General features: G+C 41.6%; 2 protein-coding genes across 4 annotated transcripts in view; one reads left to right on the top strand and one right to left on the bottom strand.

The window, feature by feature from the left end:
- Positions 1-18,365, top strand: part of KATNAL2 (katanin catalytic subunit A1 like 2) — a 55,091-nt gene extending 36,726 nt beyond the window's left edge. For both annotated transcript variants that reach the window (XM_012440890.2, XM_012440891.2), the window contains 3 exons: positions 16,052-16,214; positions 17,064-17,166; positions 17,994-18,365. In XM_012440890.2, the coding sequence (XP_012296313.2) occupies positions 16,052-16,214; positions 17,064-17,166; positions 17,994-18,133 (406 nt within the window). In that variant the 3' untranslated portion in view covers positions 18,134-18,365. The remainder of the gene's footprint in view (positions 1-16,051; positions 16,215-17,063; positions 17,167-17,993) is intronic.
- Positions 18,366-24,769: 6,404 nt separating this feature from the next.
- Positions 24,770-26,420, bottom strand: part of HDHD2 (haloacid dehalogenase like hydrolase domain containing 2) — a 50,889-nt gene continuing 49,238 nt past the window's right edge. For both annotated transcript variants that reach the window (XM_012440851.3, XM_064379207.1), the window contains one exon: positions 24,770-26,147. In XM_012440851.3, the coding sequence (XP_012296274.1) occupies positions 26,044-26,147 (104 nt within the window). In that variant the 3' untranslated portion in view covers positions 24,770-26,043. The remainder of the gene's footprint in view (positions 26,148-26,420) is intronic.

Below are 26,420 nucleotides of genomic sequence, written 5' to 3'. Positions count from 1 at the left end.
CTTACACAAAGTGTAGCTTATTACATTAATTTTTCTGTATCTTGATTTTATTTTAACAAAATATCCTGGCACTCTTTCCAAATAAGCACATAAAGTTCTTCCTTACTCCCTTTATAGCTGCGCAGGGCTCCATTTTGTGTATATGATAATTTATCCCACCTGCCAACTAATGACAGGCATTTGGGTTAATCCTGCTCTTTTGCTATTAAAAAGAATACTGCCGTGAGCAGCAGTGTGGAGATCACACTTGGTATATTTGCTAGTGTGTCTTTGGGGTAGGTTCCTCGAAGTAGATTTTGCTGGGTCAAAGGGCTAATGTGCGTGAAACTATGGTAGAGCCTGCCAAATCTCCCCCGCAGAGGTTGTACCACTTTGTATTCCCACTAGTGTCCTGCTTTCATTACTTAACGTGACAGTAAGAACATTTCCAATGTCATTAAATAACCCTTGAAAATTGGATTTTATAATGGCTGCCCACAATTCCCACACATGAATATACCATCATTCCTTCCCTGTTGAACATATCTGATGATCCCAAACTTTCTGTTGTAAATAACACTGAAATGAACTTCCTTGCATAAAAATCTTTGACTGAAGTTCTGGTTGTTTCCTTAGGACAGATTTCTAGAAGTCAGATTACTGTAGCAGCGGGTTTAGATGTTTCTTAAGTCCCTTGTGACATATTGCTGAAGTCTTTCTATGAGAAAAGAGTATTTTTTAGCAAGAATATTGGGACAGATATTTTTCTTGGCTTCAGGGTCTTAGATGAGGGAATAGACTTATCTGATTCAAGCAGTCTGTCCTTCTAGGGGAAATAACTAAATCATACCAAATGATGTAAAGACCCAGTCTTAAAATCCCCAAAGAAGTTCCTTACAGTTAGTGGCAGTTCTCATCTATTGCATCTTCCGGGGCACTAAGCTATTCTTTACTGCTGGTTAACTTACCACTATTTTCTCTAGACACATCTATTCTGTCTCAAAGGGGCAATCATTTTCTCCCTTCCTAGCAGTGACAGGTGTGCAGACTTTGTTTATTCAGTGCTTCTCCTCCAAAGAGCACCTTCCCCAGTCTATAACATCACAGAGAAGACCAGAAGAAAGGACAGCTCATGTGTGTCAATTGATATATAAACAAGCAAGGAGAGGAATAACAAATGCTGCATCTTTACTATCACTGCTTAAAATAATGGCCATGTAAGAAATTTAGTGAACTCAGTTAGGACTAATTTGACATCCCTTGATTGTTGAGCATTCACAAGCTCAAGCCTGTGAGTCAGGAAACAAAATACTGAACAGGGCCATTAACACAAATGTCATTTTAAAATGTCTGTTTAACCCCCTGGGAGTTTGTACAAATAAGGTGTGAAGACTGCATGTATGAAACACGATGAAACGCATGTTTTCCTTGCAGTTTGTAAAAGGGAACAAATCCCAGTAACTCTTAAAAATCACATACCTGGTATACCAAACCCTGGATTTAAAAATCCCTTAACATTTAGAAAAAAACTTAAGATCCAAGAGATGACTGCACTCGGAATAAGAGGGTTCTTATTCACTTGCGGGGAAAATCAGCAGGGAAAAGAGCTGTCAGTCAGTAGTGGCTCATCTGTGCCATTGCCTGGTGACTTGAACTTACTTTTTCAGCCAAATTTGAAACCTGCAGGGGGCAACTGCTAACAGGAATGTCTTTGTGTTATCTATGTTAACCTACTTCTTCCCATATGAGCCCTCTCCTGCTGGTGTAACATTTCTATAGCAATGCATGCATGTGATTGGAGGGATCAGCAGACGTGACCCTTGTTCTTTCCATAGTAACCATGTGCATTTCTGGGCTCCAGGGAGAAGCTGTGCTCTCTGAGGTCAGGCCTTGTAGCCTTGATTGTGCCCTGAGTAGATCAACATCTTTCCAAAAGCAGTCTGCCACAGGTCAGCAAGGATTGTGCAAAAAATGAGAAGGAGGGAGGGAGGGAGGGAGGGAGGGAGGGAGGGAGGAAGGTAGGAAGGAAGGGATTGTGGTTCCACCTCTGGGCTTTTGCACTCACCTGAGTCTAGAATCTGGAAAGCAATGGCACCCCCATCCCCTTCCCCTTCGGATATCTACAGGGCTCTGTTGGTCACCTTCAGGTGTCTGCTCTGATGTCATCTGCTCAGCATTCCATTTAGAATTAAAGCCCCAGCTCCCTATGCTGCATTCTTGCCTTGTGTTCCTTATGTGCTGTCACCAGAAGTGATACTAATTTGGAATTAATGGCGCTTAATGTTTACAGCCCCTTGATTTCCTGGGACGCTTCCTTGGCTCTTGGAGAGTCCCCAGCAATGTCCTCATGGTCCTTTACTTTTTTAAAATTGGTGAAATAGTTTTATTGCTGGAACTGCTTTTGCAAAAATTTTAACAGTGAAAAGATTATGGCAGTGAAAGAGATCTGACCTAACCAACCTCTATCTTGCCTTTAATCATTCCTGGGCTCAAGCCAACCTAACTTTGGGAGATATTTAGTTCATAGCATAAATGATAATAACCCTTTTTGAAAACTATATGGCCTTCCTAAAGGTAATGGAAGACCACCAGGTTAGGAGGATGAGAGGAGCCTAACGTCGGTTGTTGCCAGCCATTATTCTGAAGGTCACAAAATCTGCAACTTTCCCAGTTACTCCTGCAGATAACATCACTATTGTAGAACCTAAAATTGGCCTTTAGAGATATCTTTTAAGGTTTTTACATTTCTGACAACCCATGGCTCCACTTGGACCCACTAACCAGTCCTGTGGCTGCCCCCAGAAGAGGACCACTTTCCACACTCCCATTCACTTGCCCACCAAACTATCCTTGAAAAAACCTAGCCTCCGAATTTTCGGGGAGATTGATTTGAGTAATGACTTCATTTACCACGTGGCGTGGCCAGCCTTGTGTTTATTCAACTCTTTTTTTAATTGCAAAAAAAGATAAATAAAAGATGCTATTGCAGGCTGGGCACAGTGGCTTATGCTTATAATCCCAGTGTTTTCTGAGACTGAGGCAGGAGCATTGCTTGAGGCCAGCCTGGACAACATACCAAGACCTCATCTCTACAAAAAAAATTGTTAAAAAATTAGCCAGGCGTGGTGGTGCATGCCAGTAGTCCCAGCCACTCAGGAGGCTGAGGCAGGAGGATAGCTTGAGCCCAGGAGTTCAAGGCCACAGTGAGCTATGATCACACCACTGCACCCCAGCCCAGGCAACAGAGTTGCAACACCCTATCTCTTAAAAAAAAAAAATGCTATTGTGCTTTGTGACTCTCTGTGAAAAGTAAGATAGAGAAGTACTTTCACACTTAATCTGACCCCATTCCTTTCCTCAAAGAGCATCTCGCATCGCATAAGACCAGTGTTCCATCTGAAAACCTTTTGGAAGACATTAGTTTATATTAACTCACCTTGATCTGATGAATGCATCTTTCATTGGAATTGCAGTCAGTCCTGCCTGTAGGCTTTTCATCTTTAATAGTATTTTTGTGCCTACTAGTGGTCAAATAATTTTGCTTGGAATTACTTACATACAAAACTTCACTATCTCACGCAATATTAAGTCCATGATCTTCCATGTATGTTTTCCGGGTGAAACCGAAACGACCAGGAAAGATGTATACTGTGCAGGATTTGGTAGGTCCAGTGGGGCTGGCACATGATGACTAGCAGGAGGTTACTAAGCAGTAACTTTGTTCTTGCTTCGTCCACACCTTACTCAGTTTGTTTGATCTCATCAGACAAAAATAACTTTCAACCTGGATATTCTGGCATTACCTTTTCTTCTTAACAGGGTGAAGGCTGACATGCGAAGCATACATTTCAAATCAAATTTAAAACATTACAAAATTACTATAACCATTTTATAGACAAATTGAGAACTAGAAAAAAATCCTTCTGATTTCACCACTGTGATGCAAGTATTCCCATCTTTGTATGAACCGTTCTGGTGAAAACGTTTTAGTTATTTATCATCTTTTGCTTCCATATCCTTCTCTGGTAATTTTGTTGTTGTTGTTCCCAGGAGAAAAACAGTTTTCACTCTTTTGGTTATTTAGAAAAGTAAAACTTGTTTATTATAAAAATCATATTTTATGTGCTTTATTATTGTTTGAAAGTGAATAGTCTTCACAATAGCAAATACATGGAATCAACCTAAATGCCCATCAGTGATAGAGCGTATAAAGAAAATGTGGTAAATATACACCATGAATGCTATGCAGCCATAAAAAGAATGAGATCATGTCTTTTGTTGGAACACGGATGGAGCTGAAGGCCATGATCCATAGCAAACTAACACAGGAACAGAAAACCAAATACCGCATGTTTTCACTAATAAGTGAGATGAGAACACATGAACACAAAGAAGGGAACAACAGACACTGAGGCCTATTTGAAGGTGGAGGGTGGGAGGAGAGAGAGGATCAGAAAAGATCACTATTGGTACTGGGCTTTGTACCTAAGTGATGAAATAATCTGTACAACCAATCTCCGTGACCTAAGTTTACATATAACAAACCTGTACTTGTGCCCCTGAACCTAAAATAAAAGTTAAAAAAAGTGAATAGTCCCCTGTAACTATACCCTGGGAAATGATGTCTCTCCAGACTCTTTTATGTGTGTGTGTTTAGAGCACACACACAGCAACAAAAATGTGTTGTCCTGTAGATAGAAATCATATTTGTTCTATGGCCTCTTTTTTTCCCTTTATTTAATCTATTGTGGACAACTTTGAAAATCTGCCTAATCCCACATAAAACCCCTTTGTATGTGTGTACCATAGTTGATTTGACTTTTCTTTTTCTTGAACGTTTTTAATCTGGTGCCAGCCTGTGTGTTTAGCTGGAGTAGGGCAGGTATTATCACAAAGCTTTTCTGTTCTGGTAGACTGCCTTTCCTCAATCCTTTGGCTACCGAGGCTTGTCATGGGGTGTTTGAATCTGTGCATGTTAGCAGTTCTGAATTGCAGGCTTCGCCTGAATTCTATTGGGATAGGTGGGAAATAAAGAGAAAACCCAGGGAACTCACTGCCACGCCATTCCTCAAGTCCTGAGGTCCCTAGCTAGCCAGGCTTCATCTTCCCACCATTCAGTGTCTCTCCATGTTTATTTCTTATATTATATCTGGGATTTTCAGTTGTAAGAGGGTGAACTAGAGAAGAATGGGCTACTCCCTCTTGGCCAAAGGGAAGTCTTATTCATATATTTGTCCATAAACATAATTTATATTACACTCTTTATGTTGTTAGCTTTTTTCTGCCAGCTGTCACTTATGATGGTTTATTACATGTTTTGTAATTTTATGTGATTTATTTATTTATTTACTTATTCATTCATTTTTGAGAGGGCGTCTCACTCTGTTACCCAGGCTGGAGTGCAGTGATGCAATCTCAGCTCACTGCAACCTTCATCTCCCAGGCTCAAGTGATCCTCTCACCTCAGGGACCACAGATAGGTGCCACCACGCCTGGCTAGTGTTTTGTAATTTTAGATTGTGAGCTTAATTTAATGAAGTGGTCTCTATCTGTGGGATTATTGCATGTGTCCCTCCAGAGAATATCTGTTTTACTGTATCAGTCTTTAGACCACTTTAAGCTAATTTCCCTGTTCAGTATTTTTCGGACCATGCCAACAAGAGTAGATCTGTGGTCCTAACTTACCAGTGAACACTTTCTCTCACCCCAAAGTACAAGACAGACAGATTTCCCTGGTGCCTTCCATTGCTAATGGGGAGATTTCCTAATCGACCCTTTGATAGTAGGCATGTGCCCTTCAGCAATACTGAGTTTTTACTTTATGTGGTGGGCCTTGATGCCACCTCCCGTCTTGAATGGGCCCAAGACCTTCTATGCCATTCCATGTGTAGCCTTTAAAACTCAAACCTTTTTGTAACCAAGAGACAAACACTCCTAATCAGTCATAGCTTCAACTGCCCAGCTTTCATTTTCAGCTTCCTTTTTATTTTTGGCCCTTGAGAATTTTGGCTGTCTCCTTGAGGGCTCAATTGTGCATGCAAAAGGTATTTCCTATAATTAATTGAGCTTTTTAAGGGACTTTATAACAAGAAAACTAGTTTATCTTTTTGCTGGAAACAGAGCCAGCCTTCCCATTTTTTTCCTCTCAATTTTGGTAATATATTTTCTGGCAAGAGTAATTGAGGAATATATCTTCTTTGTTGATATTGTAGCAATTAGAAGTAATTTTCCTTCTTCATTATAAAGAAATGATGCTCTCAACCCAAACATCAGTAGGACATAAACTGAACTGATAGCTGCAGACTCTCCTGCAGGATCCTCTGGCCTCATGCTTCTGAACTCACTGCTTAGAATGAGAAGTGGGGTCTCTGGAGACCACATCTGTCGGCTGATTTTCAAAAGTACTGTCCAGCCACATGGGTTCAATGAATCATCCCCTAAACTCATTGTTTCCATTATTTTCACTAAAGATTAAAATATAACATCTTATTTCCATTGCCCAAGTTGATGCAGCTTTTCTCTACTGATAATGCTAAAAATTTCAACACAGTAGATGCACCTTCATAAATAATTCCTGGATGTTAAGGAAGCAGGCCATTTAACATGAGGTCAGTAGCTCTGCACCTCAAGGTCACTCATGTGTCCAAGTAGTATTTCTTTAAAAAATATATATTTATTTTGAGACTAGGTTATAAGACTGGCTAATTTTTGTATTTTGGGTAGAGCTGGGGTTTCACCATGTTGCCAAGGCTGGTCTCAAACTCCTGGACTCAAGTGATCCACCTGCCTCGGCCTCTCAAAGTGCTGGGATTACAGGCTTGAGCCACCATGTCCAGCCAAAGTAGTATTTCTTTCTTTCCTTTTTTTTTTTTTCTGAGACAGAGTTGCACTCTGTCCCCCAGGCTGGAGTGCGGTGGCACAATCTTGACTGACTGCAACCTTCACCTCCCAGGTTCAAGCAATTTTCCTGCCTCAGCCTCCTGAGTAGCTGGGATTACAGTTATCCACCACCATGCCTGGCTCATTTTTGTATTATTAGTAGAGACGGGGTTTCACCATGTTAGTTAGGCTGGTCTCCAACTCCTGACCTCAGGTGATAATGCCCCCCTCGTCCTCCCAAAGTGCTGAGATTACAGGCTTGAGCCACCATGCCTGGCCCTAAATAGTATTTCTTGAACACCTGTTGAGTATTTATTCTGTGTGATGGAGGGAGGAGGAATCCATGTCATATGGTCCATAATCTTTGGCCTCTGGAAACTGGCAATCTGATTGAACAATCAATGGGAAGAAACACAAATAACTATGAGGTGGAGATACAGCCAGCACCATGTGACTGGTACAGACAATAATAAGTAGAACAAAATTATACAAGGGAAAGAGGAATTTCTGATGACATATAGTTTTAAAAGACTTGAGGTAAAAGACTCCACTTTTGATAGACAAAGTGAAAGTTCCACATAAGGAAAATGGCCTGAGTAGAAACTGGAAACTAGGATAGCAAAAAGTGGATTCTGAGAACGACAAGCAGATCAATTTGGCCCAAGTGGGAACTGCAGATGGGGGACAGCTGATGCTGGGCTCACTGTGGAAGACAAAGTACCTTGAGTGCTTAGTCATTGGCTCCCTATAACAACCACAGAATGTTAATAAATATTAATAATAATCTGCTTTTCCAGAGTTGTCCTGACCGCTCAGTTCATGATGTTACACAGACATGCTGCAAAGACCTCACTTTTAAAACTGAAGGTTGCTTTCTATTATCATGCTGATAATTTAATACATTTTAACTAGTGAAGGAATAAACTAGAATTATGTTGCTTCCACATTCTGTAAAATTTGGAATGATCTCTGTCCCAGGAACCCTGGTTTAACAGTGGAGACAGGACAAGGGACTTAGGAAGGTACTGAGGGTTGCCACAGGTGCTCAGGTAATCGGGTGCAAGGCCTTGGAGCCTGATGTAAACTGTGGAAGTGGCCAGTGGGTGGTGTACCTTTTATCCAGCAGTGGACATGGGTCCAGTGGACGGGACTCTGAGGTCTGTAAGCCTTTGCTGCACTTCACACTTGCTGTACACCAGCAGCTCACACTTGCTGGTAGTTTTGACCTTCGAGGTGATAGAAGTACCAGCAAAACAAAAGAAGGAGACATTAAAACAGAATAACTAGGTTCAAAACTCTAAGTTCAGGGGCTAAGGGGAGTGCTTTCTGGTTCCTACAGGTTATTTTTTTTATATAAATATATTGGCATAAAGAATGATTCCTGGGTACATTCCATTTGTCCTTCGTTTCCTCCCTCATATGATTATATGATTATTGATGTCATGAAAAGTGCATTCATCAGGCCTGGCTGTCAGAGAGTTGCACTTATTTTGCGCCCACAAGCAGTTTTGAGGTGAATCTCTTGCTTTAGGGCATTAGCTGATCAATACAGACATCTGTAATGAGAGATTGTTTTCCACACCATCTGCATGACTCCATTTTCCTAGGGCATTCTGGAGGGTTCTGGAAGAAAAGAAACCCTATGAAAGAATCTTTCTTCTTTAGCAGCCTGTCTTTCAGAAGCGAGCAGCTGATCCAAAGGAAAGGGCTTGGAAGAAAACACAGCAACTGCTCATCACCCCTTGCTCTGCTATTTCTGGGGGTTTATTTTCTCTTCCCTTGGAGTTTTCAGTCTGATATCACCTCTTATTTTGTCTTTGAAATTTATAGGATCAATGATCCCACAGGCCAAGGCCCAATCCTCTATATTACTGCCTTTAATTGCATATAAGAAAGAGGGTGTCTTATTTGTTTCTGTATATTGGAGGCATAGCAGTAACAATACACATGGCAGGTGGTAAATACTGCTGAATAGCACTGAATTCCTAAGGTATAAATGTAATGACTGGGAGTCACTGCACCCAATCTCCCGGATGGGTGCAGTGGCTCATGCCTGTAATCACAGCACTTTGGGAGGCTGAGGCGGGTGAATCACTTGAGGTCAGGAGTTTCAGACCAGCCTGGCCAACATGGTGAAACCGTTTCTACTAAAAATACAAAAAAAAAAAAAAAAAAAAAAAAAAAAAAAAAATAGCCCAGCTTGGTGGCACACACCTGTAATCCTGGCTACTCAGGAGGCTGAGGTGGGAGAATCACTTGAACCTAGGAGTTGGAGGTTGCAGTGAGCTGAGATCACGCCACTGCACTACAGGCTGGGAGACAGAGTGAGACTCCATCTCAAAAAAAAAAAGAATCTCCCTTCTCTTCTCTCCTTTTCATCTCCCCCATCACTTCACCTTTTCCTCCCACTAATTCAGTCACAACTCTCTGCTAACTGTCTAGATGGACTCTTGATACATTGAGACATGTCAGGCATTCTATGAGTTTCATCTCCTTGGAGAGAAGGCTGGTAAGAGCCTTCTTACCAGCTCCAGGCTGACCTGCTTGTCCTGCACCCAGTCCATAGCAGAAACCCTGGGATTCCCCATCGTCCTCCTGGAGGGCCCTTCACTCTCTGCGTCGGAGCTTCTGTTTCTTGAATCCCTTATAGTCCTTTGGTTTGGTTTACTCTCCTCCTTTGGAGAGAATCCCCCAATGTTTTCCTGATAAAGGGTACATGGGAGGTATATTTTTTTAGGCCTTGCTTGTTGAAAATATCTTTATCCCCCAATTTAATTGATGTCTTCATCAAGAGATAGATTTCTATGCTAGAAATTATTTCTCATCTGAATTCTGAAGGCAGTGTTCTATTTTCTTTTAATGTCCCACATTGCTGTTGAGAAGTCTTACTGATCTATTGTACGTAACCCGTTTTTTTCTCTGGAAGCTTTTATGATCCTTTCTTTGTTCTCCAGGTTCTGAAATTTTACCACGATGTGACTTGGGAGTCCACTAACAGTTAATTGAGGCACAGGCTCAGGGACTCACTGAGTTAAATCTTCATGCCTGCCTCACAGGGCTGTTGTGAGAATTAAATGAATTAATGTCTGTAAAGTGCTTGAGACATTGCCTGCCACTTAGTAAGTACTAGTTAAGCATTTGCTTTTATTAATATTTCACATACAGAAAATCATTTCTTAGAGTACCAGAAAGTTTTCTTAAATTATTTCTTTCATATCCTCCCTGTTTTCTCTGTCCTTTTTTTTTTTAAAATCTCCTATTGTCTGTTGGCTCTCCTGTAATAATGTTCTCATTTAAAAATTTTAAAAACCATTTCTGTTTTCTCCAAGATTCTTTATATTTTCTCCCATTTATTTGTTTTGGGCTCTGTCTTTAAGTTAGAGGAGTTTCATAGATGTAGATCTTGGCTGCCTAATGTTTGGGAAGGAGATTAACAAAACCCACAGGAGGCTCTGTGCATGTGAGAAAGGCTTGCCAACTGTGGGCTCCATGTATTGAGATTTGACTGGGTTATTGTGTTGGGGAACTCCCAATATCAATGTCCTTAGGTCTTTCTGTTTGGCTGGTCAGATTGCCAAGTGACGATTCTTGCAATCTCCTGCCTGGAGGGCAAGAGTTTGGCTGCTAATAGTCTAGAGATAGTCGGTATATCATTGCTTCAATACAGTCCACTATTTTCAACTGAGCCTGGTGTTTCCCAGCCTGGAGACCCTCCATTTTACCCTCTGCCAGGGTATGAGAGAGGCAACTCCCCTGCTATTGGAGGTGGAGAAAAAAATCTGTTGTCTAACTTTTTTTTTATACAAACTGGCAATCAAACCCTCTATTTTCAACTGACCCTCACCCTCACCTCTAAAAGTAGAAGATACTGCCAAGTCTGTTGGGGATTCTGTGACTCAGATTGTTTCCTGGCTTTCTTTACTGCTGATGTAGAAAGCAGCTTCTCAGTTCCACTGTTTCTTTTCCTCATCATTATGCTTCCTAGCTTTCAAATCTTTGGTTCAATCAGTTCTTCTCTAATTCTCTTTGCTTTTGTGGTTTATGCCATTAAAAAACTCTTTCCGTGGTGTTTAGTAGGAGGAAGCAGAGGTGATTGTGTTTATCCCCTAATTTAAGTGCAGTCTTAGTTAATTTAAAGTTCATCAACAATGAAGTGTAATATGGTTTGCTGGTCCCCACCCAAAATCTCATCTTCAGTTATAATCCTCATAATCCCCATGTGTCAAGGACTGGGCCAGGTGGAGGTAATTGAATCATGATGGTGGTTTCCCCTATGCCGTTCTCATGATAGTGAGTTCTCCTGCCATCTCACTGCGCCTTGATGGTTTTGTAAGCGCCTGGCATTTCCCCTGCTTGCACACACTCTGTCCTGTCACCCTGTAAAGAAAGTGCCTGTTTCTCTCCTTTGCCTTCCACCATGATTGTAAGTTTCTTGAGGCCTCCCCAGCCATGTGGAACTTGGAGTCAGTTAAACCTCTTTCCTTCATAAATTACCCCGTCTCGGGTATTTCTTCATAGCAGTATGAGAATGGACTAATACAGTATTTTTATTTCCACCTTAGTAACACAGGCAGCCTTCTGTTGGAACATTCTTGGGTATGAAGGACAATGTATTTTTGTGGCTTATATGCAGGGGTGATATTCAAAATACTGAACAACTGGTGTGGTGTGGGTGCTGACCAATCGAGAGAAACAGCAACACTCTTGCTGCCTTCTGGCTGCATATTATTGCTGAGTATGAACCAGGAAGAAAGCATTTGAAGCAAAGATGAGCACATCCTGAATTGGAGTGCTAGGCAAAGTTCTGCTGTGAAGCATGGTTTTTTCTTTTCCTTGACCCTGTGCCTTGAATATAAATGTGCCTTGAGAGGGGGAATGATTGTGCCAGGCAAGAGGTGGCTGCTGAGTCTCTGATGTGAGATGAATGTCAACAGGGTGAGACTGATAAAGAACAAAGCAAGCGCAAAAAGAAATAGGTCATTGTTACTGTCGGTAAGGCACCCCTGGACTATGGATTCTCAGCTCAGGGTTAGATGAACAATAGGAAAGGAAAAGGCACACTCTTTAAAGAAATCTGGATGCTGTAATTTAGGATTCAGATATGTTCCCTGAAAGTATGTTTTCAATTTTTTCAATTTAAAAAGAAATATTGTAACATAGATTCAGAATGAGAATAAGAAAAAGTGAGATGACAGTTTAGACATTCTCAGTGTTTTTTTTGAATGATAAATATCTGGTGATGATGTTTTGTTATTCTTTTTTTAAAAAAGAAAAATTTTGAATTAAATTTCATTTTATTTAAAAAAATTATTTCCGTCACTCAGGCTGATGTGCAGTGGTGTGATCTCGGCTCACTGCAGCCTCGTCCTCCTGGGCTCCAGTGATTCTCCCACCTCAGCCTCCCAAGTAGCTGAGCCCATAGGCATGCATCACCACACTCAGCTGATTTTATTTATATTGTGTAGAGATGGGGTCTCACTATGTTGCCCAGTTTAGTCAGTGAATCTCCTCCCTCAGCTTCTCCAAGGGCTGGGATTACAGGCGTGAACTACCATACCCAGCTCATTGTTACTCTTTATCAGTGGTTAGGCTAAGGCCACATACAGGAATTTCCTAATTTCTATCCTAGAACATCAAATAGTTCACAGACTCACACTCAAGATGATTTATTGATAATAGGAATGGTAATTTAGAGTAACCAAATAGCCTCAGCTGATGAGGGAAAGCTCTGCTTTACATAATAGTGCTATGTAACTTCATAAATCCAAATAATATATTTGGAATGAAAAATCCAGGCTGGGTGTGGTGGCTCACATCTGTAATCCTAGCACTTTGGGAGGCTGAGGTAGGTGACTGCTTGAGCACAGGAGTTCAAGACCAGGCTGGATAACATGGTGAAACTCCGTCTGAAAAAATATAAAAATTTTGTATTTTTTTTGGAACTACAGGGCTCACACCTGTAGTTCCAGCTACTTTGGGGGCTGAGGAAGAAGGATCACTTGAGCCCAGGGGGTGGTGGTTGCAGTGAGCTGAGATGGCACCACTGTACTCCAGCCAGGGTGACAGAGGAAGACCCTGGCTAAAAAAAAAAAAAAAAATCCAAGTATGTGCGTGTGTGTTTGTGTGTGTTTGTGTGTTTAATCAGCATTTGCAACCTCCAGTGAAATAATTGATTCAGACAAAGATCATTAATAGATGCTAAAACCATTAGGTGAAAGGGTGTAGGGAATTGGGCATTCCCATGGTGCCAAATATTGTACATAAAATACTACTTGCTGAGAGAAGATGTTTTTCTTTACAATGAAGAGTTCCATGGCCACTATAAAATCAAACACCATACCAACAGTGAGACACACAGACATGTGGATCCTGATGAATATGAAAACACAACATCATCTATGCAATATGCTTGCCAAAAAATATTTACCCTGAATCTCATTAAGCTTTTAGAACTAACCTCCCTCTTAGGGAACAGAGGAACCAGTTACATGATATCACAAGGAAAGCAACAGACAAATTCAGAATGTGGGACATTCTCCACCTGACCCTGTGTTTTCAAAAACGGTCTAGGGCAAGTAAGCTGGCCTAGATTAAAAGAAATTTAAGAGACATAACCATACATAATGCATATTTACTGGACTTTGTCAGAAAATGAAAGATATTTTGGGGATAGAGTATTTTATTTTTTTAACTTGTATTTAAGCTCAGGGGTATATGTACAGGTTTATTGTATAAGCGAATTTGTGTCATGGGGGTTTGTTGTACAGATTATTTCATCACCCAGGTATTAAGTATAGTACCATTAGTTATTTTTCCTGATCTTCTCCCTCCTCCCACCCTCCACCTTGATTGGAGAAATCTGAATATAGACTGAGCACCAGACACATTACAGAATCAGTTTTGCCAGGTGTCATAATGATATTGTGGCTATGTAAGCAAATGTCCTTCTTTGGAAATGCATACTAAAATATTTAGGGATGAAGTTTCATGAAATAAATTACTTTGAAATAATTTAGCAAGAATAGGTAGATAAAGAGATATGAAGCAGATATGGTAGAATGTGAACTGCTGTTGAATCAAGATGGTAGGTATATGGATGTTCAATTGTTTTATTCTACTTCTATGTTTGTTTGAAATTTTTATATTAAGAAGTGTATTAGTCCATTTTCACACTGCTAATGAAGGCATACCCAAGACTGGGAAGAAAAAAATTAATTGGACTTACAGTTCCACATGGATGAGGAGGCCTCAGAATCATGGTGGGAGGCAAAAGGCACTTCTTACATGGTGGTGGCAAGAGAAAATTAGGAAGATGCAAAAAGCATATACCCCTGATAAACCCATCAGATCTCGTGAGACTTATTCACTACCATGAGAACAGCATACATGTGAGAAATTGTCCCTATGATTCAAATTATTTCTGCCAAGGCTTGGGGTTTATACCCTCTGAAGCCATGACCTGAGCTCTAAGTTGGGCCCTTTCAACCATGGCTGGAGTGGCTGGGATGTAGGGCACCAAGTCCCTCGACTGCACACAGCATGGAGACCCTGGGCTTGGTGGCCCATGAAACCAATCTTTCCTCCTAGACCTCTGGGTCTGTGATGGGAGAGGTTGCCGCGAAGTTCTCTGCCATGCCCTGGAGACATTTTCCTCATAGTCTTGGGGATTAACATTCAGACCCTCATTTCCTATGCAAATATCTGCAGCTGGCTTGAATTTCTCCTCAGAAAATGGGATTTTCTTTTCTATCACATTGTCAGGTTGCAAATTTTCCGAACTTTTATGCTCTACTTCTTTTTAAAAACTGAATACCTTTAACAGCACTCAAGTCACATCTCAATGCTTTGCTACTTAGAAATTTCTTCCACCAGGTACCCTAAATCATCTCTCTCAAGTTCAAAGTTCCACAAATCCCTAGGGCAAAATGTCATCAGTTTCTTTGCTAAAACATAACAGTCACCTTTCCTCCAGTTGGCAAAAAGTTCTTCATCTCCATCTGAGACCACCTCAGCCTTGATTTCACTGTCTATATCACTATCAGGCTTTTGGTCAAAGCCACTCAACAAGTCTAGGAAGTTTCAAACTTTCCCACATTTTTCTGTCTTCTAAGCCCTCCAAACTGTTCCAGCCTCTGCTTGTTACCCAGTTCCAAAGTCGCTTCCACATTTTTGGGTATCTTTTCAGCAACACACCACTCTACTGGTACCAATTTACTGTAGTAGTCTGTTTTCACACTGCTGATAAAGACATACCCGAGACTGGGAAGAAAAAAAGGTTTAATTGGACTTACAGTTTCACATGGATGGGGAGGCCTCAGAATCATGGCAGGAGGCAAAAGGCACTTCTTACATGGTAGTGGCAAGAGAAAATGAGGAAGATGCAAAAGTGGAAACCGCTGATAAAACCATCAGATCTCGTGAGACTTATTCACTACCATGAGAAGAGTATGGGGGGAACTTCCCCCATGATTCAAATTATCTCCGACTGGATCCCTCCCACAACACGTGGGAATCATGGAGCACAATTCAAGATGAGACTTGAGTAGGGACACAGAGCCAAACCATAGCAAGAAGTTGAAGGAAATGGCCAGGAGATAAAAGATTACAGAAATTTGGCCTGACAGTTTGGGGAGGAGCAAAAGTGAGTGTTTGAAAGAGCCATATTTGCATTGGGCACCCGGGCAGGGCCATTGGTGCTAAGTTTGCCAATGTAATGAAGTGAGGAGGTCATTCACTCCAGAAGGACTGAGAGTTTTGGAAGAATTTATGTACTTAGAGTGCCCAAGTTATTGTCAGCCATAATTTACTTACTGGTAAGATCAGATTGAATAATTCATGTTACAACTGCAATGAGAATACTCATGATTGCTGGTTGTTAGTTGGGTTTTGTAACCCAAATTAAGTCACCTAAAATTACTTTCTTTTCATTAGGAGTTTTCAAGGGTATGTTCTTTTTCTTTCCTTCCTGCCTTCCATTCATCTTTCTTTCCTTCCCTCCCTCACTTCTCTTTTTCTCTCTCACCAATTCTTTCTCCAAATAATATTAATTGTCCCATCCACTCAGGCATAGATGTAGAGTGACAGTTAGAATGCAGAACTGCTTCTTGCAATGCTAAAGTGTTCTTAAAGTACAGTTATTACTCGGGAAGTGCGTTTGCAGCCCTGTCCAGCTCCATTTCTGGTGTCATTTCAGGGAGCTGGACTGTGCCATGTTACGCCGCCTGGAGAAGAGGATTCTGGTCGATCTCCCCAGCCAGGAAGCCAGGCAGGCCATGATCCACCACTGGCTGCCCCCTGTGAGCAAGAGCACGGCATTAGAGCTGCGCACAGAGCTGGAGTACAGTTTGCTGAGCCAGGTCAGCTGCCCTGGAGAGGGGCATGTATAGGTCAAAGGCCCAGCACATGGCCATCTTGTAGACCAGGTCTTACCATGAGCCACTAGGAGCTTGAGACACTTAGAAAAGATCCAGGTTGCCCCGTAATGCAATGGGCCTCTTCATGGAATAATAAGCTCCTTGTCACTTAAAAATATTCAGAGAGGGAGAAACAACGTGAGGCAGTGGAAACAGCATAGGGTTTAGACTTAGAGAACCTATGGTCAGATCCTGGCCCTGCTGCTTGTTAGCTGTGTGACCTCAGAGAAGTCACTTACTTTCTGAGCCTCAGTTTCTTCATCTGTAAAATGGGTAGCAGATGAGCCATAAAGAATGACTGCGATGATTACATAACAGAAAAGCTCCAGGTACATGACTATTATCCCCATTATCACTGGTGTCTATTCCCAGGGTGTGTAGAAACGTTGCCTGCTTTGGGTGAACATTTGAAAACCATGTTCTCTGAAGTTCCTAAAAGGCAGGTATGAACTTATTCACAAGAACAAACATACCTACCAAATTTTACCATCCTTGGATTTGAGCACAGGGGCCCTGATAGGCTAACTTGGGCGGTCTGTTCCTTCACTGGCATCATATAGCGTATTTCGATGGTGTTAGAAAGCCGTGCTTACCCAGCTGCTTAGGTTATCCCAACATGCTAGCAGGGCCTCTTCCTCAAGCAATGTTTATCTGGGAATCTTTTTAGGGTGTTCATGGGTGACAGAATACAGAATCTACGCAGGGCTTCTGATACTGGGTCCTGCCTATAAGAATGTAATGGCCAGGAGCAGTCTGCCCACTGACCAATGGCTGGCTTTGCGGCTGTTTCAGGAGACCAAGGGCTACTCAGGTTCAGACATTAAGCTTGTCTGCAGGGAAGCAGCCATGCGGCCTGTGAGGAAGATCTTCGATGCACTTGAAAATCACCAGTCAGGTATGGTTTGGATCACGGTGAAGGTGTTCTGGGAAATTTGTGTAAAAATCCCACTCTCACCAGCAGATGGAGCCTGGTGCCTGTTCTTGGTGCGTTTTTATACTTGCAACGCGTTTTTTGGTCACATCATACCTCATGCACTCAACTTATTCCTTCCTTGGGTGTTCTAATTCAGATCGACTTTGCTTGCAGATGATAAACTCCTTAGGGCCCAGGCTTTTATTTCTCTGGCACACTGATTTTGGGCAGGGTCCATTTGAGGCACTATATAAATATTAAATAATAATTTGATAACAATACATTTAAGTCACATTTTTTGTCTGGGCCTCAGGGGCTGACTCTGTTGCACATTAAAGAATTTTTCGCCGGGTGCGGTGGCTCAAGCCTGTAATCCCAGCACTTTGGGAGGCCGAGGCGGGTGGATCACGAGGTCAAGAGATCAAGACCATCCTGGTCAACATGGTGAAACCCCGTCTCTACTAATACAAAAAATTAGCTGGGCATGGTGGTGCGTGCCTGTAATCCCAGCTACTCAGGAGGCTGAGGCAGGAGAATTGCCTGAACCCAGGAGGCGGAGGTTGCGGTGAGCCGAGATCGCGCCATTGCACTCCAGCCTGGGTAACAAGAGCGACACTCCGTCTCAAAAAAAAAAAAAAAAAAAAAAAAAAGAATTTTTGCCCAGCCCTCTTTAGTCTTGCCTTTTGCTGCATTAACCATTACGAATGCTGCATTATGCACTGTCTTGAAAGAAGGTCTATTAGCGTTTCAAGAGCATTGATCACCAAGAGGTCGATTGTTGTGCTGTTACTGTTGTGTTCTTATCCTAGAAAGCAGCAACTTACCAGGAATTCAACTGGATACAGTAACTACCGCCGACTTTCTGGATGTGCTAACTCACACCAAGCCCTCTGCAAAGAATCTGGCTCAGAGATACTCAGCCTGGCAAAGAGAGTTCGAGTCTGCTTGAAACCACATTTACCCTAACCCGGCTACAAAGGCAACCACTAGTTTATTAGTGTCCATGGGAGAACAACAAAATGATTGGAATGGAAAAGAGAAAATTATTTTTAAAGACTGGATTTGGGCCACTGTATTCTTTTGAATAGCTGAGATATATTTATTAATTTATCATTACTGATGTCAGCAAAATATTGAGGGTTTCAATTACACACACACACACACACACACACACACACACACACAGAGTATTAGGTTATACAATGGAGTTTTTTTTTTTTTTTTTGACAATTAGACTCCATAAAAGTTTAGTGAACAATTTTCTGTAATGTTACTCATTTGTAAACTTTTGAAGAAAAAGATGTACTTAGAAAAGTTGTGTTGACCACACACAGGATGATCCTGAGTTGGGGCAGCCAAGAAGCGACAGGCACTGCCCAGCTGACAGTCCCAGGGTGGAGAAGGACAGGAGCAGAGAAGGCAATGTAGTCTGTTTCTCATTCTGGACAATGTTCTGAACTCATCAGCTCTCCCTAATTCTGACCCCATCCAGCTTTGTCAGCAGCAAACCCCTCCCAAAGTAGGCCCTACTCAGAAATGTCACTGAGCATTTTGATCCTGGAACTAATAGCCAGGGTGACTAGCACACCATCACCACCAGCTGCCAGTTTGACTGTTTTGGGTTCTGGCCCCCAGTAACACCTTTTCACTCTTCCCATCTCACATTTGGTGTGCTCTGCCCTTCTCTTTCCATTGCCACAGCTTCTCATCAGATCCAAAGCTTAGGATGGGGCACCTGAGCTTCTAGAACACTTGTTCCAAGTCTTCCCTGCTTTTAGGCTCTTCCCCACTCAAGGGGTTATAAACAGCTAGAAGCATCTCTCTCAGAAATGCACAATCCGAGGCATCTACTTTCAGTCCTTGATAAATTTTGAAGGCTTCCAGTAAGTAATGCCACTTCTTTCCCCCACTAGAACTTACCTATGGGAAATTACCTTCTTTTTTCTTTCTTGCCTTGTTTTCATCATCCCTGCAGACTCTTCAAGAGAGAAAAGCCTTCCAGAAAAAGTGACTTTGGATAACTAAGTAACCCAAAGGATTTTACGCTTTTAAACAAAACCACTGCATTTTTTGGGGGTATCGATTATTTTGAGATTACCCTCAAATGCCTCTTTAAATATCATTTCATGGAAAATGTCACATTGAAAATATACCTTATTTAACAAATTGGAAATAAAAGATTTCATCTCCGTACATCCTTAAACTTCTTTATGAGCATGAGGCACTACACTACGCAGCATCAGTGACATAAAGCATATAGAGTCCCCAGCCCCTAGGTCATGGATCCATAGTACCCGTCTGTGGATTGTTAGGAACTGGGTTGCACAGCAGGAGGTGAGCATTACTGCCTGAGCTCCACCTCCTGTCAGATCAGCGACGGCACTAGATTTTCATAGGACCGTGAACTCTATTGTGAACTATGCATGTGAGGGTTCTAGGTTATGCACTCCTTATGAGAATCTAACTAATGCCTACTGATCTGAAGTGGAACAGTTTCATCCCAAAATAATCCATCCCCCGCCCCCGACTCAGGCCCGGTCCGTGGAAAGACTGTCTTCCACGAAACCGTCCCTGGTGCCAAGAAGGTTGGGGATCACTGAACTAGAAGGCTCTCCATTGAATGGCCTTAGACTAATGTACTGCCCAAATTCCGATGTCTGCTTTGTGGTTTTGGAGGTTTGTTCTTGTCAGGCCATCAGCTGACATTTCTTGTAGTTGCTAGTCCATTCGCTTATGGCCACTATCATTATTTCTAATTTCATAAAATTTCAACTGCTGTTGCTAATTTGCTGTGGTTGGAAAGTTGGTGCTGTACGTGTACCCAAGAGTGCCTGGGTAAAGGGACAGGGGAAACGCTTCTGTGGATAGCATGCTGTGTGATAATACATTTGGGTCCTTTCGGCTTACTGCCCGTTCCTGAATGCATTCGGGATTAGTGCAGTTCTGACATCCCTCACAGCAAATACACTTAACCCTTCTTCCACTTCCAAAACCTCATACGCAGCCTGTGTGCCTGCCACATCTCCACATCCTCCATTCCCGTTAAATACCACCTAGTCCACGGTTTTAACACTTCTACCTCTATATTCAATCACATATTCAATTCTCCTCTCCTTTTTTCCTAAGAAAATTTGTCTTCAAATACTTAGGCATGTGGATGTTTTAGTCATGCATTTACTTTGGTGGCTTTTTTTTTTTGAGATGGAGTCTTGCTCTGTCACCCAGGCTGGAGTGCAGTGGGGTGAACTCGGCTCACTGCAACCTCCACTTACTGGGTTCAGGCGATTCTCCTGCCTCAGCTTCCTGAGTAGCTGGGACTACAGGCATGTGCCACCACACCCGGCTAATTTTTTGTATTTTTAGTAGAGATGGGGTTTCACCATTTTAGTCAGGATGATCTCGACCTCCTGACCTCTTGATCTGCCCGCCTCGGCCTCCCAAAGTGCTGGGAATTACAGGTGTGACTTCTTTATGTTTTATACATTTACTCTTGCTTTGGATGAAATGAAGTGTAGCTCTTTCATCTCTCTGCCCTTTCCTTACCACATATACATGTCTTTCTCCATCATCTCAAAAGTTAAGATTTTAAGTTAACTCAATAATTAGTATTTTTATTAGAACTGTACATTGTTAACTGAAGAGCTGGCTAGTGAATTGGAATTACATTTGCTTTCTTGTTGAGTTTTGTCTTTCCTATAATTAACAACTGCCTTGTTTTTCTGTTTGCTTAACTTTGTAAGTATCTATATCTATATATTTTTTGACAACATATTTTTAGACCTGTCAGGTACCCATCAATATTCTTTTCCAAATGGCCAAACATAACCAGATAAACGTTTCACTCCCTCCCTACCCGCTCTGGTCCTGGTGTTCTAAGAGAAAGGGGAGCAGAGGACCATGGCAGAATAAGCAGATTTGTACCTAACTCATTTCCAGCCCTGCATCTCACCCTGGCCCACCACCAATCCCACTGTCCCCAAAGCCTTCATTTCCATGGTTCCATTTTTCCAGAGAATAATGGAAAACTTCCATTGTCCTGCCTTGGCTAGACGTTGGCATCTGACTGCTCAGGGTGGGGAAGTTTCCTGAGGCTCCAACTTATAACCACTTCCTCATTTTCAATCCTGTCTTGTACCTCACTTCCTCTCTACCTGCTGTCTGCAAGCCTTGAGTCTTTAAGGTTGTTCTACATGATGAATTTTGGCTGTTATTTTCTTTGCACTGATTTTGGTTATCAACATTCCAGTTTCCATCTTTCAGATTATCGTACCTTTTCATCCACTGATACCTTCTCTTGTGGGCTGACCCTGTGGGTTTACATTTTATTCCTCTTACTCTTATTTTGGTGTGGCTTTGAGAAAAAGAGACCAACACATATGACTAACCTACTATGTTTAGTCTCTATGATTATTTTTTAAAGTAGATTAGAAGTGTAAGTCTAAGTTTACATAGGAGATTGGCCCGATAGCTGTTGGAGGAAAGTTTAATATATTTTCTTTCAAAGCAGAGGTCACAGCCCAAAGGCCTACAGAAACATAGAATGTAGTAGCAAATGGAGAAGATGGATGTAAGCCAAAGCAGAGGTGGAGACTGTGGTGAGCCAGAGAGGGCTAGGGACTCTCTGAAAGACACAGTAATGACTGCTCCAGTTGGACATGGAAATTTGGACCTAACATAGCCAGTTCTTCCCTTCTTCCTAAAAAAACAAGTAGTTGATTTGCATTAGCATCTCCTGATGTTCAGATGTTGGCAATCAAGGTTAACTATACGCCTGTAAAATTTTCATGGCCTGCTCCCACTCACCTTTAAAAGCCTTACTTGGCGGACCATACTTACCTAAAGTAACCGCATTCCTGTTGGGCTTATTCATCTCATTCATCAATCTCTCACTGTATTAGGTAGCTGTATATATATGCATGTACTTCTGTTTGCCCCTCCAAATGTAAGCTCCACACCTGGAATACTTCTTTTCACTGCCATTGAATGAAACATTCTTTAAATTGGCATAGGCCAAAGGCTATCTGAGCACTGTCTGTGACTAATACTCCCATGCATTTTGCTCACTGCCTGTGATCTTAGAGGACTTATATAACCATTTTGAACTTGTCAGAGCCCTTTGTATTGTTATATATTTTTATGTGTGTTAATTTCTCAACTAAAAGACACGCATCTTAGGAGCCACAGCTGTATTCTCTCCATCTCCTTTATGCTTTACTCACAGGGAACATTAAATATCTACTTTTGTTGGGAACATCAGCTAGTGAAACAAACAGGAGTTGAGCTGTGTATGACATAAAGCACTGGAAAAAGCATTCAAACTGTTTGAAACAAATGATTTCTGGTGCTTTGGCACCCTCATTACTGCTCCTTAAAGACAGCAACATGACTTGGGATAGGAAGCCTTGATGGCTAGTATAATACAGAAGTCACCAAAAGTCTTGTGCATTTAGGCTAAAAAAAGCTTTTGTGACTTATGTCAAATAAACATGATAATGCAAACACAGCCCTTTGCAAACAACTGCTAATATGACAAAAGGATTCTACTGCTCAAGGCAGTGTTTTAATGAAATAGATCAGTGTCGTTTTTTAAATTCTCTATTATAGGTGCCCAAGGACTTCAGTTTTATCCTACATGAACACGCATTGATCCAAAAACCAACTGAACACAATCAGCATGGGTGTTTTTAACTTCCCTGTCCAACACACTACTCTAAGTTCTAAAATGTGGGACTATGTGTGAAGCGACAGACATTATCATTCCATGGGAATTTCTGACATCACAGCTATAGGTAAAGTTTGATGGAACCGTCACTTAGAGTGAGGTGGGTTAGCCCCTTTTTCCTTTCCTAGCCATTACGATTAGCTCTCACAGATGCAGAATGCATGGTAGTTAGAGCTACTGCAACCTGTGTCTGACTTTGGAGGTATGGGTGGAGGGGATGGAACAACCATCTGTCCTCCCCTGGACTGGAGCTCTTGCCCTGATCCACACTCCTGATTCACAGCAGATGTGGGCCACTCAACTCCTGACAATGGATGTTTTCTAATAACCTGTCCAGTCCCAAGGTGTTATATGGTCCCTTTTCTGGCCCAGGGCAGGATTATAATAAAACTGATGCAAACTCCATCCTTGAGGTTAATACCAGAGAGCCCTTCAAATGGGAGAGACAGAAAATGAAGCCTTTTAGAAACTTCAGTTACCAAATTTCCTCCACAAGGCCAAGGCAGTCTAACCAGCTGAGACTAACATGGATTGGAATGTTTATAAACAAGATGTGTAGTTATTCTCATGAATTTTACTGTGGGCCGGTCAGTTAGCAAGCCCTATATAATACTTGTTAAATATCTCAAACTAAGATTTTCAGGGCCCACAGGGATAAAGTGGAATGGAGGAAAGGAGCCATTTCTCCTGGCTGGGTCCATCATACTCAGGAGACCTTTACCCTCTTCACTTCCTGGCCCATCAATGATGTTCGCTTCTTGGCTTTAGCGCTAACCTGTCTCCAGAGCATCTGATCCATTACTTCCAAGTGTTTATTTAATGGGGCCTCCCCTATAGGTAACTTTAAGGCAAGTTTAAAATGAGCATTTTCTCCTGTCCACTCAAAGCTATGCTTTCTAGCCTTACATTCCTATGATATTTAGTTAGTTTTTATTGGTTCAGTATCCGAGTGCTTACCTGTGTTGCAGCAGATATAGAAAAGAATGATGAAACTCAAATATAACTGGGTAGAAAAATTAAAATAAAAATGAGATACGTCCTGTCTAGAGGGGAGAAGAGCATGTGAAGACCTAAGTACACTTTTAAAGTGCCACATGGACATGAAGGAGGGGATGCCTCACCCCATCCTGCAGTCATGGACGACATCAGAGGAGAGGAACTTGGTCAAGTTGGATCTTCAGTGTTCTTGAGTAATGTCTATTCTTCTCCTTAGCTCTTCAACTGGAAAGGATCCTTGAGGCAAAATCTTTTTCTTAATATGCTTATTTCCCACCATAATCCGGGCACTCAGTGCATAGCAACTAGCAAACACTTGATAATGCTTAGGCCAAGGCATCACTGACCCAGGGATCCAATCAACAGGCCAAAGTTGAAGGCAGCCCACCCACCAGGCACCGCAGAGCTCTCTACCCACAGGCTGAGCTCTCTCACTGTGCGGTTTTGCTATGAAAGTCTAAATGTAGTATAGAATTTTTTTTTTAATCCTCAGGAAGAGTTTCTCCACTGAGACAAATGTAAAGATAAATTCTACCAACCTTTTTCAGATTGTTAAATGTGGACAGTCCTGCTTCATCATCATCATCATCATCATCACAAATGCAGAGCACTTACCATTTACCCAATTATACTCACACCAACCCTATGTGGTCCATTTTATAGATAAGGAAAAGAAGGCATGAGAGGTGAGGTGACTTGCCCAAGGCCAGAGAGCTAGTTATGTGTGGACCACGGTCCAGAGTCTATGTTCTTAGCCACTCCACTCATCCTTCTGATTTGGGGTGGTAGTCATACCACGTCTGTCTTTTGCACTCTGGGATATATAAGTACTAAGGTGAGGCATTTGCAAAAACAAAAACACAGTGCTCACCCAACTACCATTTATTTAGCTTTGTTCCCTCCCATCCAACACTGCTGATCTCTAAACAAGCATCAAAACCCGAAGCTCATTAACATCAGTGTGAGCTTCAGTAAGGTGAACACTACAATGATGTACAATTACATCCTAATAATTCAATGCCCAAGAGCCCCGTAAAACAACTGCAAAGGCCCAGGATTATCATGATATGCAAATGCACTAGGAAAATCATTACCTATTTAGTCCCCTTCATTTTGGTGGGTTTAACATGAGAAGAATAATCCATGCTACAAGACGAGATTTCATTTTACAGCTGTAGTAACCAAGTATATAAAAGCCTGAATCTGTCCCAATAGCTTCCAAAAAATTTTTCCCTTGGAGTCAGAGGCAAAAATAATGAAATCTTGCAAATGTACAGTTAATAGGACCCTAGTGGACACTAACTTCAAAAATGCATGGTCTATAGACATTAAAGGCTTGATTCTAGTTTCTGCACTGTTCCTGTTAATAACAATGTCTAATTAAAACATCTGTAAAATACTGATAGTTTTAATTTTACATAAAATTTCCAAAACAACTGTTACACAGTATAATAGGTATCTGCAATGAATAGGTTATTAATGGAAATATTATTTTAAATTAAAATCTGGTTCTAAATTTAAATTAGTCATCTCTGGCTAATCAAGAGAAAAAGAAGTCATCCGTGCTGGGAAAACAGTATATAATTTAGTTTTCAACATCTGTTAAAGCAAATTCACTGTATCACTTGGGCTAAAGGACAATTCACTTTGCTGCTTCTGTCTTCTCCATTTGGCACTTCTGATGGATTTCACAGTTGAACTCAATATTAGAACTATGACCTAATGCACCTTTTAATACATTACTTTATAACTTAAAAACCACTGTTCAACTTTATTCACAGTCTGAATTCCTCCCTCCGTGTTTTCCAGTGAGGAGACAGCAGAGAACACTCTTCTCTGTGGTAGCTTCTCCCTCTCAGCCCTGCCTAACCTGATGAATATTTTAAAAGGAATGGCACAAAATCTCAGCTTTCCCTTTCTTTGGGTCTCATCTTCAGTTACAAAATAAAAGGGATTAGCAAGGCTTGCTGGCGGGCTGCAATTCAATACCTTTCTTTCTAATTAATGCACAATAAAGGAGGGTTAAAAAGCGATCAGCACTAACTGGTATGTGTCTACCGACGCTGGCACTGAGTTGGTAAGGGAGTCATTCCAGACAATAAGAAGCTGCGTTTCATGTTGCTTCAGATGCACACAGTGCTTCACAGTAGGTGCTGCAGAATGTGGTCCACAGCATGAGGGAAACTCTCACAAGTTAAGTAAGGAGGTGGATTAATTTTTTCTTCATCTGCTGCTCGATATTTCCCTGAAATGAAAGTAAAGCCAGTAAACACAGGCTACTACCAAAATGCTAAATTAATCATACCCCATGAGCACCTGGGTCATCGCAGAACCACCCTTACAATTATGAGAGAATCAGGGGCCACACATCTCTCAAATCACCTTTTACTGTGGCTTCAGGATGTAAAATAAGGCAATTCAAAGAAATGTCATATTCAGCCTTTCCCCAGGCCCTCTGGTCATTCACAATGGACTGCCACAGGTACTGGGTCATCTGACAGCTAAGGTTCCCTTCACA

Source organism: Aotus nancymaae, unplaced genomic scaffold, assembly GCF_030222135.1.
Source record: "Aotus nancymaae isolate 86718 unplaced genomic scaffold, 86718_ANA_hifiasm-v0.15.2.pri h1tg000020l, whole genome shotgun sequence".
Classification (NCBI taxonomy): domain Eukaryota; kingdom Metazoa; phylum Chordata; class Mammalia; order Primates; family Aotidae; genus Aotus; species Aotus nancymaae.
The sequence above is the reverse complement of the archived record's forward strand: the minus strand, read 5'-3'. Positions and strand labels throughout refer to the sequence as shown.